Below are 21,920 nucleotides of genomic sequence, written 5' to 3' on the forward strand. Positions count from 1 at the left end.
GGCCAAGGACCCACTTTACTAGTTTTTGACCCCCTCCACTTACTTAAACAAGGACCCCCACTAGAGGTGTAAATTGGGTCTGCACGGCACGGCCCGCAGGTGGCCCATGGGCCATCCCGGGCCATGCCACCCTTCCCTGGGATAACTTGGGGGGTCGGCCTGGCATGGCCCAAGCCCGTGCGGGCCCGTGTCGTTCTACGGGCCTGGCTGGTCCATGGGCCAAGCCTTGTGCCAGGATAGGCCATGGATTGGGAGAAAGCTATTTATTTAAAAATTTTGAAAAAAACTTAAAATTTTAATTTTATATTAATTTTGATGTATACAATTGCTTATATATACAATAATTAAATAAATTAATATAATAAATTTGAAAACAATTGCTTATTTTATTAATATATTATATACTATATTATATTTTATATATATATATATATATATATATATATATATATATATATAATATATGGATCGTGTCAACACGCGGGCTGCGGGCGGCACGACCAAGCAGGTCATGCCGCCCGTGGACCTAAAACCCCAGGCCCAGCACAGCCCACACAATCATGTCAGGCCTGGCACGGCCTACGTGCCATTGTGCCAAGCCATGCTAAGCCGGTCCAAAGTTGGGTCGGGTCATGTCGGGCTGCGGGCAACATGGCCCGATTTACACCACTAACCCCACCAATATACTTGGCTCCGCCCCTGATTGAAAGTAAATGGTCCTTTTTTTTAATAGAAGTAACTATTTCCTAGAACTATTTTTCTTGAGAAATGAACAAGACTAAAAGGCTTATATTTGAGAGTGAAAGAAACCACTCTGTAGATGTATGGATAGCATAGGCTGAGAGCTGATGCCAAAAATGCCTATATATTATATAGGAGTGATTACATTTAGTTTTCTAATAAAAAGGAAAGTGAAACTAAACTAGGTGTGGAGTTTAGATAGCCCATGGTTTTTTTTTGAAAATTTCAAAAAAAAAACCACAAAATTTAAGGGATAAGGAAAGCAATATGAGAGAGAATAAACTGAAGTATAGGACTGCATTTTAAGCATATACTATAAACGATAAAGACTCGTTAGGTGTGCAAATGGATCGGATCATGATTCAATCCTATTTGGTTGAATTCGAATCACCCTTGTTTGGATTTTTTAGATCGGATTCGGGTCATCCTTATCTGATCTGATACATATTATATTTATAAATATAAATATATACATGTTATTTATTTATTTATAAGTATATTTTTATAAATTTATTATACTATTTATTTTTTTATAAAAAAAACATGTATATATATAATGAAAATAATTAAAAAAATACTCATATTTTTTGTTTTTACTTTATTTAAATTAGTATACTTTATTTTTTTAATAATTAATTAATTTTTAAAGAAAACAATTTGAATCAAATCAGATCCAAAGATCTGACTTACCGATAGGATTCGAATTCAAACCGAACCCTGTCAAATCCGATTGAATCTTGGATCGAATTGAATCCGACATAAACAATATCAGATAATATATCCGTTTGCATCCCTACTCCTCCTCTATGGGAACATTTTAGCCTATGTATGGACAGAAGAATATGACTTTTTTTGTAGGCCCCATGAGTATATGGTCTTGCTTGGGAGGTCTAAGCTGAAGATTCGGCTAAGCTGGTTCAGCTGCTTTGAATTGTTTTGGATAAAGCTATTCAAAGAGGCTAAAACAAACAGCCCTTCAAATGACTGATGGACAGTCAATTTAGACTTCAGATTTTTCACCAAGCATGGCTTATAGGCTGTCCGTGAATAACCCAACTTGAAAAGCCAGAAGCCGCTGCGCTTTAGCCTTCGTAATGGGATTGCAATAGCAGTTAAGACGCCTTCCACAATTGCAATTTCCTTCAAAATACTCTCTTGGCTGTGTTTGTATGCACGTAAACAAAGGAACTATTTCTCTAAAAAATGATATCAAATAGGAAAAACGAATATTTGCCTATTATGATTAATCTTGGGTTGGAAAGCATTGGGTAATGACCCCTTTTTTATGATTCTGATTATACAGTGGGTTGGATAACAACATGGTGCATCAATGCAAGCGGGATAAAAATATTCAGTAACAATTGTCATGTGAAGTCACTGTATTACCCAGAGCCAGAAGAAAATGTCCTTTCCACCCAGAGTGTCAGAAATAAAAACCCGCACACTGAAAGACAGAGGGCGATAAGCATCAGCACCAACATTGCCTTTAATGTGATGTGCGGGCTCAGAAAGAATACAACTGCTATTGATGCACTTTGCCACACCTTAAGCTGTGCGAATGCCCCTTCCTGTCACCAAAAGAAACCAGACATTTATTTTACAATCACAAAGATCAAGAGGTGCAGCATAGAAAGAATAACCAGGATGAACATAGATACAGTCATTAAATCAATGCAATAAAAATTGTGATCATATTATAAATAGTAGGGAAGGTTGAACTGAATAAAATAGTAAATTGTATCATAAATCATAACATTGCTATTTGCTTCTGCTTTTTAGAAATCTATCAAAACATGTACAATAAAATCTTAAATATATGAAGAAAAGTGATTTTGCTCAATTTTTAATCCATATTACCATGTATTTAATAATAGAGTTTACCGCTTCTACATGAAAAGTATAAGATAATATAATTAAGCTCGACTTAAAATCAACTAAACACACATGGATAACATTTTTAATGTACATGTCATGGAAAATAAGCTGTCAGATTTCTTAATAGGTCTTTAATAACCTAAACAAATCATATTCTAATAAGGGTTTTGATACAAATGCCCCTTCAAAAAAATTAAAAGAAACAAAGAATAGCAAAGTAGAGAACCATGTCTAGACTTATCCCAACTATATGGGGCCAACAATCATAAGAATCTTCTAAGGGAAAAAAAAAAAAAAAAAAACATGACCCTTGAGATCATATTAAGCCTGCAACCCGTTTCCAAGATCATGACACATGTAAGAGTCTTCAATGGATCCTTGTGACCTTGTATTTTCTGATGCCAAGGTATAAACTCTTATATGCAGTAAGTTGGACTAAATTGAAAATCTTCAACTAAACTACTTTTAAATCAAAAGTTGTAAGCAGAAACTCCTGTGAAAGCAAGAAGATGTTCCAAGAGGACAGAGACAATTATGAAGATCATATTGGATTGGACCAACTATTCTGGACTTCGTTCTAAAAATTCCTTGTAGACCAAGAGTTGACGCATTGGATAGAGATCATTGGGGATAAAACCCCCCTTGCAAGAGAGTTTCACTAAGGCCTTTATGCAAAGGATTTAAGGTATTTCAAGTTTCATCATTCTGCATAGTTAAAAAGACGTGTAAACACGAAATTTACTACACTATGACGGGCAAAAGATATCTCAAAGCTTTTTATGTTATAAAATACAAATAAAATCCTAGCCACAAGGTTAATAATGGTATCAGGATATATCTGTTTCACATCTCCAGAGGACAATTGTTTAAAAGAGATGTTAAATCAGTTTTTGACTCCTGATCATGAAAGAACATCTCATTTCAACAATTAGTAGTTAAATAGGAGTCCGGATCTGCTGACCACAACACATTGCTGGCCACATTCATCCAGCCGTACAATAGGGACATCAGCTATATATAGTACAAGAGATGTTCCCAATGCCAGCTGGATGAACGTGGCCAGATATGTGTTGTTGTCAGCAAATCTGAAGCTCCAAAATGGAGAAAATGGAAGAACTATGCAATGATGCGTTCTCTTTGGTTCATCATCAATGGACCATTGCCACTCTTCAAAAGCTCCAGAATGGTTCAACAAGGAGAGTCATCCACCCTTTTGTTTGTATATCGCGGAAACTCTTGGCATGGTCAGTCTATAGGCAGTGAAAGAAGGGGCATTTTTACCAATTTGGTGAATAAGCTACTTTCTATGCCAAAGTTGGCCAATATTTTTTTGAGAAAGGTAACCCATTTGCAGTTTTATAGCATGTATTATGTTCTTGTGATTACACGTGGTATAGGCACTAAATATCATCCTTTTGGTAAGTGAGACCTGCAGCAAAGAGGCCTAATGTTTCAAAGCTTTCAAGGCTCTATGTGGGTCACTTTCTAAATATTTGGTCTACTTTGAGAATTTGAGGGTCATATAGATCGTGTCTTTTGGAACCATGGATGGAATGATCTGAAAAAAAATCAAGGCTGACAAGTGTGAGATTATGGGCTATATACATCAGGGGAAAAAACTGTGCAAAAATGGGCTCAAGTCTGAGAACGGCCACTTCATGCTAAAAATGCAGGATGTTAAGGCAATGGCCTTTTTTCTTTTATTGATAGATATCTGAAAAGACATTAGTATCTCGGAACAGTGTGTACTTGAAAATGGGTAAAGCTGGTCTCCTGAACTGCATCAAGATAGACCTAAACTGGGCAAGATTTTTTTGGAAAGGTACAGAAGACAAGAAACATCGCATGATGCATGCAAGCCCAAGAAGGGTCCTCTAAAATTGATGAGTTGGGTGCATCATGGCAAATGCTAAAGATTCAGCCAAGAGCCTAATAATCTAAAAATGAGAGTTACATTTGGGAATATAGATGGAGAAACCAGTAACCATATTCTCCCTGCGGATTCATCATAAAGAGTGTTGGTTTGCAGCTTTTGCCCTCTTGTAGGTTCAGTAAATCACCCAAAGACCATGTTGTGGGTTGGCATGTTTGGTCACGACAAAAGAACCAAAACAATTACTTTCTAGAATTTCAGTAGAAATAAATGTGAGAAAACTAAATATTACCATGTCATGCCTGAAAAGAATTCCAAGCAAAGCATTGAGCTGTGTATTGAATATCCCATTTCCAATACCCAACATAGCAGCCATGAGAAGTGGGTATAAAGATCCAATCAATCCGCTAGTTAATCTGCTAAAATAGAATAAACCACAAAAGTTTCCAAATATTATAGCAGCTTCAGCTTGGACATTATGTCAAAAAATGAGTTAAAAGGGAGTAATGCATAATCACTAGATTTGATCTACCAGAAGTGCACCTGTATTTCAGAAAAAGCCATAGCAGCACAATAACCTGAATAAGAGCTCCACCAGGAACTATCATAGTAATTGATGAGAGACCTGAGGTAAACTTCCCAGCAGCCAATGAACACTGAAACAAGCAATCCATTAACAACTTTAGACTAGCAAAGCAAAACGATATGTCAAAGTTACACTTGCTTCTTCAAGTTTTCTGTTCCTTAGTAATCCTGATGGATTAAAGCATTCACTTCCTATGGATCATCAAGGCCAAATATTCAGGAATTATTTCCAGGATTATAACACCAAAGCATATCAAAAAGACTTATCCCAACCATGTGGTCAGCTACAATGACAACAACAGTCCAGCAATACAACATTGTTATAAAAGTTTGGTTCTTGTAGAGAAGATGGGCCGAATGGCCCATAGGTTGTTTATTCTTCTTGTTATTTTGGGCCCATCCTGTCAATATTAAGTTTTTTTAAGTTCTTTGTAAATTCTTGCCCAACTAAGGGCCTCCTTGTAATTACTCAAATATATCTAATAAAACAGTGTTAGAGGGCTGAGATAGAGAGTGTTCGAAATCCTCTTCTCAGAACCCTCATTGCAGAACACTCAACTCTCCTCTCCTCTCTTCAGTTTCAACATGGTATCAGAGCGTATCTGAACTTGAACATCCTAGGGCTGGAGGCTTAGTCACGTACCACCTGATTCTTGGAGGTCATTGGACGAGCTCAAGACTAGAATCTCTTGGAGAAGGGGTTCGGTGACCAGGAAGAATCAGAGAAGAAGAAGAAAAAACGGGGAAGGGGAACAGCTCGGTTCTTTTTTTGAAGCTCGACTGTGTTTGGACTGTTGAAGCTCGAACTGTAAGTTGTGCTCAGTTTTCTGGTTCTGTTTTGTATTACCTTCGACTGTGTTTGGACTGTTGAAGTGTCCGAAAATCCTAGCTGTTTTGTACTACCTTCAACTGCATTAAATCTGGTTTAACCCAGAAACTTCTGGGCTGTTTTTTCTCTTCTTCTTGGACTGTTAAAACCTGCCGAAACATCCTTGTAACAAGGCTGTGTATTGTTACTCTTGTTCGGCTGTTTTAGGGGGCTGTACGAACTGTTTTTGTGGTCTTTTCTCTTCCTTGACAATGGGGTTGTCTCTATTGCCCACACTGTGTTTGTGAAAAGGCCTATTCAGCAATACCGATTGGTACTTACTCTTCTTGGCTGAGTGTACAACCTTGAAAAGGTACTTCGGCTGAGTGCACAGTGCCTAGGAGTTTCTGATTACTTCTTGAAGCCTGAACTCAGTGAATTGTCTTCTTGTGGTCGGCTGAACTCAGTGTGTTGCCTCCTTGTGGTAGGATGAACTTAGTGTGTTGCCTCCTTGTGGTCGGCTGAACTCAGTTATTGCTTGTCCTTATTCAGTATACTTGTAGAAGTCACCTGAAATCATATTTGGAGTGTTTACATGATGTACTCCTCAGAGTTTGAAAACAAAAGTTGTGCTGAATATGGACTGGGTCAGGGGACTCCAAGTGATTCCTTATTGACTGTGACCACAGTTAAACTAGATGGAACTAATTATCTGGCATGGTCACAATCAGTAAAGATTCATGTATGTAGTAGAGGAAAGTGGGGGTTCATTTCCGGGAGTAAGAAGGCTTCCCCAGAAGATTATCCATCCTACGAAAAGTGGATGCAAGAAAATTACACTGTCATTTGGTGGCTTGTGAACTCAATGCAGCCACAAATCAGTCAACACTACCTATGGATGAATTCAGCAAAAGAAATTTGGGACAGTGTTGCAGAAACCTATTCCCAAAAACTCAATGTGGCCCGGGCATATAAATTGAGAAGTGATGTAAAGAATTTAAGGCAAGGAGAGAAACCTCTTGCTGTATATTTCTCAACCCTGAAATCCCTATGGCAAGAGATTGACCTAATAGAAGCTGTAACTTGGGACACCACTGATGATCAGAGACCTACAAAAAATTGGTTGAAAGGAACAGGGTTTTTGAGTTCTTAACTGGACTGAACCCAGAATATGATATCACAAAACAAAATATTCTTTCCAAGGAGTGTGTCTCTTTGTCACAAGCTTATGCATTGGTGAGTAGTGAAGAGAGCAGAAGGGCTGTCCAGGTTCAAGGGGCTGATATTAATGATCACTTTGCCAATATGGGGATTAAACCTAAAAGGAATGTTGGAACTTCTAGTGGCACAGGAAAGAAAGAAGTTGTATGTGAGTACTGCAAGAAGCCGAAGCACATCAAATACAAGTGCTGGAAGTTACATCCTAATCTTGTTCCCATTCGGTTTCAGAAAAAATATGATAGTAAAAGATTAGGAAGTGCAAATGTAGCTACCAGGCCAGATAGTGAAGAGATGTCTGCTTCTGCACAGTTGGCAGCCATGAGAGCAGAATATGAAAAGTTTGGGAAGATGATCAGTCAGCTGAGTGATGTGACCTCTGCTTCCGACCCTTCAGGAAATTCTACTACTTCAGCATTTGCTCATTCAGGTATAAGGGCTTCTGCTAATCATGCTACCTCTTCAGGTAATCTCAAGATCCCTTGGGTTATTGATTCAGGTGCTTCTGACCATATGACCAATCTGTCTACCTTGTTTGTTTCATATGACTTACTTCCTGGACGTGATAAAATCACTTTAACTGATGGTTCACTTGCCCCTATCTCTGGTAAGGGAACCATCAAGGCTACAGATTCCTTGTACCTACCTTCTGCCCTTCATGTACCTAAACTAAATACAAATTTATTGTCTGTGAGCAGTTTAACCAAGTCACTAAACTGTTATGTAACATTTTTTCCTTCCTACTGTGTTTTTCAGGATCTGGAGTCTCAGAAGGTGATTGGGAGTGGCCATGAGGCGAACGGAATATACATGCTTGATACTTCGGGACAATGCACTGATCATCTTGGGAATGTTGCTCTTGGATCTGTCTCTTCAGAGTCTGTTAGTCGGATTATGTTGTGTCATTGTCGTTTTGGTCATCTGTCTTTTTCGGCCTTGAGTCATCTATTCCCTGAACTGTTTAAGGGAATTAGTCTGTCTAGTCTTCATTGTGAGTCTTGTGAATTGTCAAAGCATTGTAGAAGCAAGTATCCTTTGAGAAATAAAAGATCTTCTGTTCCTTTTAATATTGTGCATTCCGATGTGTGGGGGCCTTACCACTTACCCTCCATGGGTGGCTACAAATATTTTATCCTATTTATTGATAACTTTTCACGATTCACTTGGATATTCCTGATGAAATCCCGTGATGAAGTTCCAAGACTTGTAAAACAATTCCATGAATTTGTTCTAACCCAATTTGATACCAGGATTAAAATCTTCAGATCGAACAATGCAAAAGAATACCTTGAGAAAAACCTATCCTACTATCTTTCTAACATGGAGGTTATTCATCAAAGCTCATGTGCTAGGACCCCAGAACAGAATGGGGTTGCTGAGAGGAAAAACAGTCATATTGTTGAGGTTGCAAGAAGTATCTTATTTGCCTCACATGTTCCTACCAGGTTTTGGGGTGATGTTATACTTACTGCTACCTATCTTATAAACCGCATGCCATCCAGGGTTTTGGGGTTTAAGTCTCCCTTCACTCTTCTTCATCCGGACAAAGACCTTTTTCCTGTTCCTATTCGTGTCTTTGGCTGCACCTGTTATATACATGTTCCAAGTGTCCAAAGGCATAAGTTTGAACCCAAAGCCCAAAAGTGTATCTTCCTTGGTTATTCCCCCAAACAGAAGGGTTATTGCTGTTTTGATCCAAAGTCTGTCAATCGGTATGTCTCAATGGATGTCACCTTTGATGAGTTTTCCCCTTTTTATGGTTCCTCTCCAGAAGGACATTGTCCACAGGGGGAGGATTTGACACAGGTGTTTGCTCTTCCTCTTCCTGTCCCTGTTGAGTCCCTTGATGTGTCTGCCTCTCCCTCAAATGAATCAAGGTTGGATCAGTCATTCCATTCTCCTTGTCCCGGTACCCTACCTCCTCGTCCTATCCTCAATCCCAAGGTGTATCAAAGACAAAGATCCAGAAATGTGCAGGTTGTTTCTCCTACAACACATGAGCCTCCTATACTTCCAGTCACAAAAGAGACAACAGGTACTGGTTCAGCACCTTTGGATGGGCCACTAAACCCATCTGTGCAGCAGAAACAGAGCAGAATGTGTAGGGAAGCTCCCAACTTGACCTGGATAAGGAATTTTTTTCAAGGTGATGATTACTTCATTGAAACAGCCAAAAATGTATATGAGAGGATGTACAAAATAAGCAAAAAAGATATCAAGTGGGCATAAGAGTTACTACCATACATGAACACCCTCCAACGCCCATTTTAGCTAGACCATCAATGATAGAGTTCAGCTCCATAGGGATCCATCTAAGATAAACTGGAAATGAGGATAGAATGTTTCTAATATCATTTAGGGGGGACCATGCCCACCTTCCTTGGTTCCATTCCACCAAGGCCTCGTCCATCGCTAACATCCAAGAGTTAAGGAGAAATTAGATTCTTCACTTGAAAGCTTCAAGCAAGGATTTCTTTAATTGAAGACCCAATTGTTCCTGTCTTCCCAAATACCCCATAAAACTGCATGTGTGCCTGTCTTCCAGTATAATCAACCCTTTGCCCCTAAAACCCTGAGTTTTCTAACATAAAAGCATGTCTATAATGTTTCTGGAAGTCACCAACTCAAGCCCCATAATAAAACCCAGGAAAAAATGTCACAATTTCCTCATGTCTAAGCAGTGGACAAGAACTTGGTTTGCAGATTCAGTACCTCAGAAGCACGTGACATTGGCATAGGATAAAAAAATACGGCACCTTTAGCCACTTCTCCTACAAGATGTTATGTGTTGATCTTGGCAAGCATTGTTTCTCAAATAAAAACGCATACATTACAAGGAAAACGAGACAACCAGAGTCTTTTTTCCAGGAATGCTTGGTTAGTGGTGTTAGTAACAAATGACCCCAAAAAGGACTTACTAATTTGGTGAAGGAACCAGATGGATTTAGAGCTCAAATATGGATATCCAGGATGGAGGAAGAGATGTAAACCTCTTAGAGAAAACCAAAGAGTGGTACTATTTCCTCAAACACAGTATTCCTATTGAGGTTTACATAAGCATAAATTCCATGGAAAATCATTCACACCAGGTGGAAGGATGTTTGTGTTATGGATGCCTTCCTCGGGAAGACGTACCATCGCCGCCAACAGCAACAGGCACCTGACCCACCGCCAGCAGTAGCAATGATTCAGTGATACTCATCCTACCCAGTTCGGCAACAACAGCCTTATCTAGATTAGATTAGCTCATTTGCTTGTTCTTATCTTATTGTTCTTATCTCTTATCTTATCTTGTTAGTAGCTTATCAGATTAGGATTAACTTATCTTATCCTTAGCAAGATAGCACTGGAAGTCTCCCTATTCAGCAAGGAGACTCCCTTGATTAGGACTATTGTAATCTCCTATTTAAGGAGACCCCATTATTGAATGAGATATCGAATATTCAGTTTAAGGAGTGAGTTAGGAGAGTTGGTGATCTCTTGAACAAATCACCAGAGGCGCCAAGATAGGTTCATCAAGAGCAGGAAGAAACAAGGGAAAACAGGAGGTTTTCCCCGTGGACCGACCCGTGACGAGATCCTATTCCCGGGCCCTCAACAGTTTGACACCAAAGCATTTACAATTCTAAGCACATTTTGCACTAGGAAAAAATAGGAACTAAGCAGATAGATGAAAAAGACCTGGTACTTGGTTTCTTTTAAAGCAAGTAAAGGTTGGTAAGGCAATAAAGCCAGAGGTTCATTTTCCCCCTCAGGACTAAAAAATAGAAAAAAGAACATCTGAACCTCCCAAACCAATTCTTGTGATATGAATATAATTCACCAAGAATATTGGTTATGAGAGATGCCAATGTTAAATGACTTACCAACGATGAGTATATGTATATGCTCATACTTACTAGTGCATCAAAAGCCCCATAAACCGCCATTGCACCACCCACCCCCGACACACCAAGCGCCGGTGTAACAATATACTTAGTAAATTCAGCCCTGGTACATAAGAGGCATTTTTAAGCATAAATAAGAAATGGAAAATCAAAACTTGCCAGTTATCAACTTGGTGTACAATACTATATAGATAGGGTACTTACCACACGAATGCTTGCTGCAAGCCAGAATATGCAATGAGAGGAATGATCAATAGCATTCGTATATCAAATAAGGGAGCAGTGACCAACTTCAAGAGAGATACCACAAAAGAGTATAAATTGGTATAAGATTTTGGTGGTCCCTCCTCTGCTTTATTATCTGTTTTACGCAAGAAGCACATAAGCATGGTACCCAAGGTCATGCTTCCAAGAAAGACAATAAATAATAAGGTTGTGCCACTGGTAGCCCCTTCCTGCAGTGGTAATGTCAAATCACTTAGTAAACAAAAAAAATAAAAAAATAAAAAAAAATAATTATTGCATAGGAAGTGCATCCAGTTTCACTTTTGATATCATTGCCATTAATACCTGAATATATGTGCATATTAAAAATGTCAAGGAAAAGAATGGACAAGCCACACAGCTACATGTTCTCATTGTCTCCCATGTTGAAAATGGCATGAAACAGCTGTTGTGTAATCACCACAAAATCTTGCTCACTGGGTATTATAATCTGAATAAAACTCACTTTATGAACTCATGTAGCACCAAATGTATGGAGGTTTGCAGAGCTGAAAGGCAACTGTTCAATCGCCAAAATATCCCTCTCACTAGGTGTATTAATCTGGACAAAACCCAATTTCTGAACTTATGTAGCACCAGATATATGGTGGTTTGTAGAGATGAAAAGGCAACTACTCCACTCCTCTTCAACCACCCAAACTGATGAATAACATATTTCATGTCACAAAAAATATTAGATTGTATCCTTTTCCATAAATTATGTAAGGAGACAATGCCCACGTGACTCAGATTGAAGCCTATTATCCTACCTACCCTACCTAAGAGATTTCCTAGTCAAAAATCAACTTAACAAACATTTTTTATCAGTAAATACAACTCTAAAATTAAATAATAATTCAAAGAAGGACTGAATGGACCAGTCCATTCCATGGACAATCATGAAAATTATATAACATTGCAAGAAGAAACACCACAAGCTATGTTGCACAGGTTCTTTAGACAATGGATGCTAAAGCTAACCTGATGCAAATCCTCACACACTTATCTCCTGCCCATCTAACCACGTTATTAGTTTACCTTAAAATAATGCTGCCTCAGGAAATTTTAATTGGTCAAACAGCCAGAGGCACATTTTGGACATACCAAGGTACAAACTAAAGTTATAACTTTTGTGCTTATCTTCTCTGTTTACATGCATGGTGTATATGATTCCATGATAAAAAAGGGCAGCCCAGTGCACGAGGATCCCGCCAATGCAGGGTCTTGGGAGGGACATGATGTGTATGTTAATATCAATTATATTACTTTTATCAAGTATTACTTCTGGAAATGTAACACCAACTCTAGTGAATAAAGTCAAAGAAATGATGAAATTGTAATGAATTAAAATATTATATTTTGACATGAAACTACAGAATATTTAGAAAGACAATCTATTTTACCTTCTGAAAAGTACTTTGTTTCTATCAACTTTTGATTTTTATGTTCTATTTATTTCCTTGATTATTAGTACCACCACAGTGCTTTATATGCATTTACTCTGTATAAGGTAAAAGAAAGCTCATGATTGCTGTTGAGATAGTAATGGCTTAAGTTTAGCCTTGGTAGAAATTAATCTGTACATCAAATTAGGCAAATAAAATTACATAAATTAATGGTTTAAGGGATGCAATTTGGAGAGAAAAATAATTTCTGAAGTGAAAACTCGAAAGTGGTGATATCAGAGGTTAAACAATGTTGCCAATGGGTATAAAGTGATGGTGATGGGAGTTACAATTAGGAAAGAACAAGAAAACCAAAAATGAGTTGGCTGGTCTGAGGAACATGACTGCAGAATAGTATTCATAAAGAATAGGGAGAGAATAAAAAGAACAGGGTTAGTAAAGCATAAGCTTATTGGAGTCAGCACCAGAAAGGGTCTCTGGATTCGTTGGAATCTCTCCAAATAGCAGTTAAGAAAAACATTTCCACCATATCATGCTTGGGTTCTCAGGCCAGGCCCCTCTAAAATTTGACAAAGTTTCAACCCAGGCCTGTCCATGTTGCACACCTAAAATGAATATAAAATAATAACCCTAAACACCTCCACGGTAAGAGAATTTAAATGATGCCTAAGCATGCAAGTCAGATACCCAATTTGATGAATTTACACTGCATAAGACCTGTTCAGGCCAAGCCCACTGAAATTTTAACAACTTCCCAACCCAAACCCACCGAAGTTACATCCCTATTCCAGACATTGTATCTATGTCGCATTTGTTTGTACCAACCCATTTAGGGTTGTGATATCATCCTACAACCACATTAGGAAACTCCATTATGATTCTAGGCAATCAAGCCCAAGCACATACCATGACAAGGACCTGTTCTATTTAATTTATGATATCCCAAATGCCCCACATTATGGTCTGACCACAGGTACCCTTTTTAAAATTAATCATACATGTTTAAGTTGTTGCTTGCCATTTCTCTGAAACATGGTGAGATTTCCCCCATTTCCCCAAGTTTAGATAAACCACCTTGAATATAAAAGTTCTGAATTATATCTTAACTGTGCTGTTTATGTATTCAGTCCCCTTATTCGGTTATTCCACAGTATTAGGAATTAAGAGATTCCTACTGTCATTTTAATAAGATGGATGATCATTATGCATTTGTTCCAGAACAGCCTTGGCATTTGCCCAATATAACAACATATATATCAACAAAGTTCTCAATTGGCTGTGTAAACAATTCAAGGGTCATTGCTTGGTGCAATGATTATGCCAGGCTGATGAGTGTGAGAACATGGTTTCAAGTCTGAGAGAGGCCACTTTGTGCAAAATATGGCAAAGGTTAGGTCTGTATCCAGTCCACCCTTCTCGGAAATATCTGTCATTTCACCAAAATAAGCAAAACCACATTCTTACAAAAAGTTAAGAAATATAGAAGTTTAGTTGCTGGTTCTAGACCTTGGACTGACCACACAATATTGATATTTTAGAAATAGAATCACAATTATGACTTTAGTTAAATAACTAGTTGGTACCCATGCGATGCACAGGCTTTGTTAAGCAAAACTGAAGTAGAAAGAGCTTTATGATATTTCCAAATGTGACATTATTATTTTTAATTAATTTTTACTATTTTTATTACTTTTATTACTTTTAATAATTTACTTTTTATTAATTAATTTTAATTTCCTTATTAACATTAGTTATTTTTAAATGGAACTCAAACGTATTTTAATTTTAAATTTATAGTAATTTATTAATTTCTTAAGTGTTTTATTAATTATTGGATAAAAATTTGTTAATTTTGGTATTTTTTATTAACTTGAGTAGTTTTTATTAATTTTAGTTCATTGTTGGATAAAATGGATTTAAAATTGTAATTTTATGACAACTAACAAATTGCTTTTTATTAATTTAAATAAAATAAATGGACTTTATTATATTTATCTAATTTTTATTATTTTTAAATGGAATTTGAATGGTTGTAGCATGACGAGATCCTATTCTCGGGCCCATAACAATGTATATATTAGATTACAAATAATTTATTTTTTACAACGATTATATATCAACAAACTATAACTATTTAGAGAGTTATTTAGCTTTGTATAAGCTGTCAAAATAATATCAACTAAGCCAGTTCTTTTGTTGAAAATAATACTTAATTCTCCAAGATTGAAATTGAACATTTTTTATATTGAGAAACAAAAAAAAAAAAAAAGGCATGAATACCCAAAAGTTAATTCCATTGAGAATCCTATAGAAATGGGAAGCATCATCTTTTTAGCAAAATATAGATAACGAGCAGGGAGTAAAGTGGCAAGAATTGAACCTTAACAGCCACAAGCCAGGAAAAAAAAAAGTAGTCAAAACACACCTTTCCATCTCCCAAGAGAGCAAGTGTAATCAAATTGCCAATGAACTGCAAAATTGAAAAAAAAAATGTAAAATTACAGGTTAAGAATCATCATCTCATTAGTGAATTGGAATCAAATAATAAATATTCTTTTATTATCAGTCAATAAGAAATATTCTATCAAGGGCAAATAATAGACAAATAGGTGAACCTGGTGACTTGCAAAAATTCCCCAAAACTCTCCATTGAAGCTACCTATAACTGTTCCTTCATGCAAATAACAATCTTTTGCATGGTTGCGTGCAGTGGAAGTGAGATATGTTCCCTAACGGATAAGAGTAAAGGCAGAGCTGGATTTATTTATTGTATCAGCTTCTTGGAAAATAAAGAGATGCAAGATAATTTAAGCATGCATGTTTACCTGCCCAACCCAGATGATTGAAGCAGCAAAGCCAAGGTATATAGAAGCAGGAACCATTGTATACCTAGAGAAAGTAGTTAAAATCACAATATATTGCTTCACAGGTATACATGATATAGAAGTTCTACATCATTTATGCAAAATCCTAATTTATGTTAATAGTAAGCCACTGTCTTGAAAAATATTAGCAATTAAAGGAGAAACTTCTTAAGATCAAACCATCAACTGGCATGAAGTTATCCAAACTTGGTTAGGGTTTGAGTAGATTGGTTTGAAGGAATAACTCTATGTTGGGAAAATAGCTGTGTGGAGATTCCCTTTGGAAACTGATGAGCCATCTCATTCTCATGCAGTAATCAAAATCATTCATGGATTAGAGGCCAGTTGTTGGGATGCTGGTTTGGCTGCAAGAGCCTCATTGGCCTCTCAATCAACCAAATGCTTGCTCAGGAAACAGAACTAGATTCTGGGAAGATCTGTGGTATAGACTGCAACATTAGGGAAGTGACTCACCAACGACAACCTAATTGAAAGAGTGCCATTAGACCATGAAAACAGAAAAGCTCATATGTCACAGTTTTACCGGTTTACTTTCTGATTAGATTATTCATCCCATAAGAACCAATGACAACCTAATTGAAAGAGTGCTATTAAACCATGAAAAATGGAAAATCCCATATTGTCACAGTTTTACTGATTTAATTGCTGATTAGATTATTCATTCCATAAGAACCATCAAGTAACCAAGACTCAGTTCAACCACCTAGTCCAATCTGACTACATTGATTAAAAATTTAGCTCTAAAGGTGGCAAGGTGATAGTAAGCCTAAGAGATTAGGCAAATGGCTAGAAACCACAAAAGCACCGGTCTATGACTAATAAGACCTATAATTTATCAGATATGATCCGTTTTGACAGAGCCATATTTTCAATTTCTTATTATTTTGAGCTGAAAATACAAAAACAAAGCCAACAATAAGGAATTTTTCATGTCAAGACATATTATACCATTAATTTCACAAGGCAAAAATTTTGGTATCATATACAACAATTTCATCAATTCCATTCAGCAAAGCAACAAGGCATATTCAAAATCATGAATTTTCATGTGGAAATAATCCAAAGAAATAAGCAAAGCAAGAAGTCGATAGAAGGATTATGGGTTTAAGAAAAGTCAAATTGCATTGTTTGCTTACATGTTGGTCCAAGTAAACATGTATTACAACACTATATATATCCAAATAAATAAGAAATTGAATCCAAGAAAGGCAATATTGCACCAAGAATCCAAGCAAAAGAAGTAATGAATGGCCTGGACATCACCTAAGCTTCTCTTTGATAACTATGATTAGAAGGATTATGGGTTCAGGAAAGTCAAATTGCTTTGTATGCTTACATGTCTCTGAAACCACCAATCATCAGCTCTTGCATTATTGAAAGCATTTAGCCCTTTGAGTTTGATGGTGTTTTCATGATTCCAATCATCAATGCATGCACTGGATGGAATGTGAAGGGTCCTAGTAAGCATTGCAAAGCATTGTACAGTACTTTTCATATTTGCAATATTTTGGTCAACATGGAGAGAAAGGAATGCTTCCCTTAATTGAAAACTGACATGTGTGACTAGGTATCATGTTTGACAGGGATTATCAGTCTGATTTTCTCATTGTTAACAGTGCAAAATGACTTCAGGGATGTGACTTGTTCTTCTTCGTTTGATTTTGATTCATTGTATACAAATAGATGATCAATAGATTCTTCTTGGAAAGTGAAGGGTCCTAGTAAGCATTGCAAAGCATTTGTACAGTGCTTTTCATATTTGCAGTATTTTGGTCAACATGGAGAGAAAGGAATGCTTCCCTTAATTGAAAACTGACATGTGTGACTAGGTATCATGTTTGACAGGGATTATCAGTCTGATTTTCTCATTGTTAACAGTGCAAAATGACTTCAGGGATGTGACTTGTTCTTCTTCGTTTGATTTTGATTCATTGTATACAAATAGATGATCAATAGATTCTTCTTGAAAAGTGAAGGGTCCTAGTAAGCATTGCAAAGCATTGTACAGTGCTTTTCATATTTGCAGTATTTTGGTCAACATGGAGAGAAAGGAATGCTTCCCTTAATTGAAAACTGACATGTGTGACTAGGTATCATGTTTGACAGGGATTATCAGTCTGATTTTCTCATTGTTAACAGTGCAAAATGACTTCAGGGATGTGACTTGTTCTTCTTCGTTTGATTTTGATTCATTGTATATAAATAGATGATCAATAGATTCTTCTTGTAAAGCTTTCCAGGTAATCCTTTTATTGGAGTATTCTAGCATTGGAAGGACATTGTGTACAACCAGTTTAAATGGTAGAGAGGCCCTTGTAGAGATATCTGGCATTCAACTTGATTTCAATGTATGCATAGCATTTGGTATTCACTTAATTCACAGTATAATTCAGAAAGCATGCTCCTTATTTGTGAATGTGCTAGACCATCAGATCAGGATCCAAGCCAATCCATGTAAATAGGGTATGGGTGTTGCTGTTGCATCGTTCAAAATTGAAGAATGACAAACAAAAACGTTCATATGGTGGAATGTTTCTCTGAAACAGTTTCCTAGTAAAAGTCAATATGCTGGAAGGATAGATATAGCATGAGACAAGTTTATTGGTATAATTTTCTGTGTATTGCTTACCCGAAGTAAGGCCCCATAAACTGACAGAGTAGATAAACTAAAAGGGGCAAAACTTGTAAACCAAAAACACCTCTCAATTATGTATGACGATTCAACTACAGCTTTGAAAGAGAAACTAGCATACCAAGATGGCTTCAAATTTGCAGCCACGAACAACCAATAGCCAGTGGTGCCAAGCACCAGAGCGTTCTTTGGGCCCAATATCCGAACCACGGGAGACGAGACTAGGGAGAATATGGTGAAGGAAAGGTACAATATCCCGAGAGAAGTAGTACCTATATTCTCCTCCTAAACAGGTATTGCAACTCACAGAATCAACCAAACCATTGCAGAACGGCATAAAGGGGAAACCTAGGCAAATTGTGTAAACAGGGACTCACCGTATTCACCGTGCTCTCCAAATTCTGAGCAGCTCCATAAGCCAGAAATACCAGAAGAAACGCAGAGCTCAAGATATGAACATCTCTGGCATGGCTTTTGGGGGCTTCGTATGACGAATCCCCTTCAACCAGAGGCGCATCTTCCGGTTGAGAAACTACAGAATCCATGGCGTCGAACTCTCCCCCCCAATCAATCCCAATTAGGAAACCAAGAACCCCAAAACTCTAGATAACTAACACATCCCATCTGTTAGAAAACAAAACTAAAAGAAGAGACCGCCGGCCAGATTGCCTCGAAAAACATAAGCAAAAAAGCTACAGATACAATCAACGTAATTTCTTGCCTCCCGTCGTTTGTTTGATGTGTTCGCTCGACAGAATCCGACCCTCGTCGAAGAGGTCTATTAATCAGTTAACAGGATAATATCAAATGAACGGCAGGCGTTTGACTCCATTAACGAAGAGCGCTACGAGCTATATTTTAAAGGTTAAAATATTTATACCTCCTCTTTTACCGCAATGCTAGCATGTTAGCGAAAAAAAACGGAATTAAGACGTAAATCTTTTCTTTTCTTTTCTTTTCTTTTTTTAATTAAGATAGAAGTACACATCAAAGACTTCGAAGCCAATTAAGACAGGAGTAGATATTTTATCAAGAAATACCCTATAGTATCCAATGCAGGATTATTAATTCCATGCCTCTATTACAAGTTTACAACTAACCAACATTTTCGTCCATGTTCATTTGTTAGGTGAAGTGGTGCAAGCAACGATTTAAAGAATTTACACATGGTTTTCAAAACCACCGGACCAGACGGTCAGACCGGAAAAAGGGAATCGGTCAGGTGATCGGTTCTGATTTTCCCCAAAATTAGATTTTTGCCAAAAAAAACATTAATTTGGTCAGTAAACCGCTGATTCAGGTGGTTGAATCATTCAATATTTTTGGTTATTTTTTATTTTTTTTATTTTTTTGTCTGAACGGGCCCTTCATTTGGTTTGAACGGTCAGACCGTTCAATCCGGGAACCGGACCCTGACTAGTTCGTTGTCCGAACCAGTTTTAAAATCCTTGAATTTACATAGCATTAGGCCTAAAAGCCCAAGTCCATTCAATTTTTAATTATGTGTGCTAGGGAAAATGGGAGCTTCTAATGGTCCTCTTGCTCGGGGTGATATCATGATTGAATTCAAGTCGAGTCAAGCCGAGTTAGTCATATTGAATATCTTTATATTTGAGTTCCGCTCGCTAAAATAGTATTAGGTTCAAGTTTGATTTGAATTAGAGATTTAAGCTTGAATTCGGTTTGGCTCAAAAGTTCGTAAATTCAAGTTCAGTTCAGCTCAAATTTAACTATAAGTTGAGTTTTCAATAAAAAATAAAAATTATATATATATATATATATATATATATATATATATATTATTTTTTATTGTACACAAGGTTTTTAAAATCAACCTGGGCAACGAATCGGTCAGGGGCCTACTTCATGGGTCGAATGGTTCAATCGTTCGAACCGAATGGAGGGCTTGTTCTAACAAAAAAATTAAAAAATAATAATAATAATGGTCAAAACCATTGAATGGTTCAACTGCTCGGGTCAATGATTTGTTGACCAAATCAACGCTTTTTTTTTTTGCAAAAATCCGGTTTTAAGGAAAACTGGAATAGGTCACCCAGTTCCTAGTTTTTTTAGTCCGACCGTCCAATTCAGTCCAATTTTGAAAACCACGGTTTTACATATAAAAATAAAAATTATAAGAATTATTTATTATTATATATAAAAGTAAAAATATTTATATATAAAAAATATTATCCTACATATAATAAAAATTATGTATGTATGTATTAAGCTCGGCTATGCTTAATAGCATGATGAACGAACCTGTATATCAGACTTAACTCGACTGAAAGACCGATTTAAATTAAACGGAAACGAACTTTTCACAAGCTAAACTTGAATAGCTGGTGAAATGAGAAGGACGGGATCAATTGCCTAAAAAGAGTGTTGCCCACAGGCGCATGGACTGTGGGGCGCACTTTTGTGGGTAGCGGTCCATCATGGTACGGGATGACAATTGACAAGGATGATTTAGTTGGTAGAGAAAAACACACACACTCATCTTATGAGGAATGGAACTACTTTCTTCAAAGGAGTCAAGCTAGCACAATCTCCCAACATGAGGAGACTCGATAATAGTTTTACTCAAGCCTTATTGAATGTTGGAGTCTAACCCAGTTTTCTCATGGATACAAGTAACCACCAAGGACAAAAGGACTCAAAAACAACTAAAAGCCTCAACACAGAAACAATAAATTATGATCAGTAGACGGGTTGGGTTCAGCATGGGTTTGCCTCAACCCCAATCTAAGACTCCTATGTCTCAACTTGACCAGTAGCACTTCAGTTATATTTTATTTAACATATTTTTAAAATCTAAAATATAGTTATAAATTTGTTTTATAGATTATAAGGTGTAACTCCATTAAAAAATAGGAAACCAAAATACAACATATAAAAATTAGTAAACTTTAAGACCATGGAATTAGAAGTCCAAAGGTTAGAAGAATAGTATGTATATATAGAGGGGTATCATAACCCCGTGGGTGGGTCATGGTATGTATATATTAGAGGATATGATAACCCCGTGGGTGGGTCAGCCAAAAACCAAAAACCAGAACCCAGCCAAAGTAGAAGAATCAAAACCTCAACCTGACTCTAAAGTTGAATTTGCATGACCCTAACCCTATCCATTAACATCCATTAAAGCAACAAATGACCAGTACTAGAAGATAGCTAGGTATTCTTCAAATCAAGCTTCGCCTAAATTTTTTGGCAATGGGATCCGCTTTAAGTAAAAACATCCAATTACATATTTAGAACATCTTCCCATGAATTTAACATATATAGGAATGGCAATGGGGCGGGTTCAGGGCGGTAATCATATTCCTCGTTTCCGAGTCCAATTCTGAAATTAACCCCCATCCCGGTCTTCGATCCCTGCTGGAGATAATATTTGTCCTCTATTCTCAATCCCCAATGGGGATGGGTTCCCTGCAAGACCCGAATCCCTATAATATTTTTAGATAATGGTATTTTTTAAATAAACTTGCTTAAAATAAATAAAAAAATAAATTATAAATAATATTATAAATATGTTTTAATATATAAAAATAGTATAATAATATATATTTAATATAAATAAATTTTAATATATATATAATCGAGGTCGAGGCGGAGTGGGGACCTCAATCCCCATCTCCGATCCCAACCCCAATTGGAGATTCCTATTAATCATCGTCCCCGTCCCCGTCCCGTCTTATCAAAACAATTCATATCTCCGACCCGATGGGGTCAAAAAGTCAAGT

General features: G+C 37.0%; 1 protein-coding gene across 2 annotated transcripts; it reads right to left on the bottom strand.

Moving 5' to 3' along the window:
* Positions 1–1,955: 1,955 nt before the first annotated feature.
* LOC148868135 (Major facilitator superfamily protein) lies at positions 1,956–19,109 on the bottom strand. 2 transcript variants are annotated; one of them, XM_088970409.1, is made up of 10 exons: positions 18,552–19,109; positions 18,296–18,459; positions 15,483–15,546; positions 15,273–15,386; positions 15,083–15,127; positions 11,192–11,442; positions 11,000–11,090; positions 5,033–5,145; positions 4,782–4,905; positions 1,956–2,309 (listed from the first exon to the last, which is right to left on the bottom strand). In XM_088970409.1, exons 1-10 carry the CDS (start codon positions 18,717–18,719, stop codon positions 2,124–2,126), a joined length of 1,320 nt encoding a protein of 439 aa, XP_088826535.1. In that variant the 5' UTR covers positions 18,720–19,109; the 3' UTR covers positions 1,956–2,123. The 2 variants fall into 2 exon arrangements, with proteins under 2 accessions (XP_088826535.1, XP_088826536.1); XM_088970410.1 differs by lacking the exon at positions 15,273–15,386 and having other exon boundaries at positions 18,552–19,031.
* Positions 19,110–21,920: the final 2,811 nt, after the last annotated feature.

The sequence above is a fragment of the Nelumbo lutea genome, chromosome 2, assembly GCF_056320005.1.
Source record: "Nelumbo lutea isolate HS-2025 chromosome 2, American lotus-T2T, whole genome shotgun sequence".
NCBI lineage: Eukaryota > Viridiplantae > Streptophyta > Magnoliopsida > Proteales > Nelumbonaceae > Nelumbo > Nelumbo lutea.

Excerpts from the sequence above, each read along its gene's own strand:
- LOC148868135 (XM_088970409.1), bottom strand. The coding sequence starts at position 18,719 with ATGGATTCTGTAGTTTCTCAACCGGAAGATGCGCCTCTGGTTGAAGGG. Across the intron at positions 5,146-10,999 it reads ATGGGGCTTTTGATGCACTA|TGTTCATTGGCTGCTGGGAA; the intron begins GTAAGTATGAGC and ends TGCTTGTTTCAG. Across the intron at positions 4,906-5,032 it reads TGGCTTTTTCTGAAATACAG|ATTAACTAGCGGATTGATTG; the intron begins GTGCACTTCTGG and ends CTATTTTAGCAG.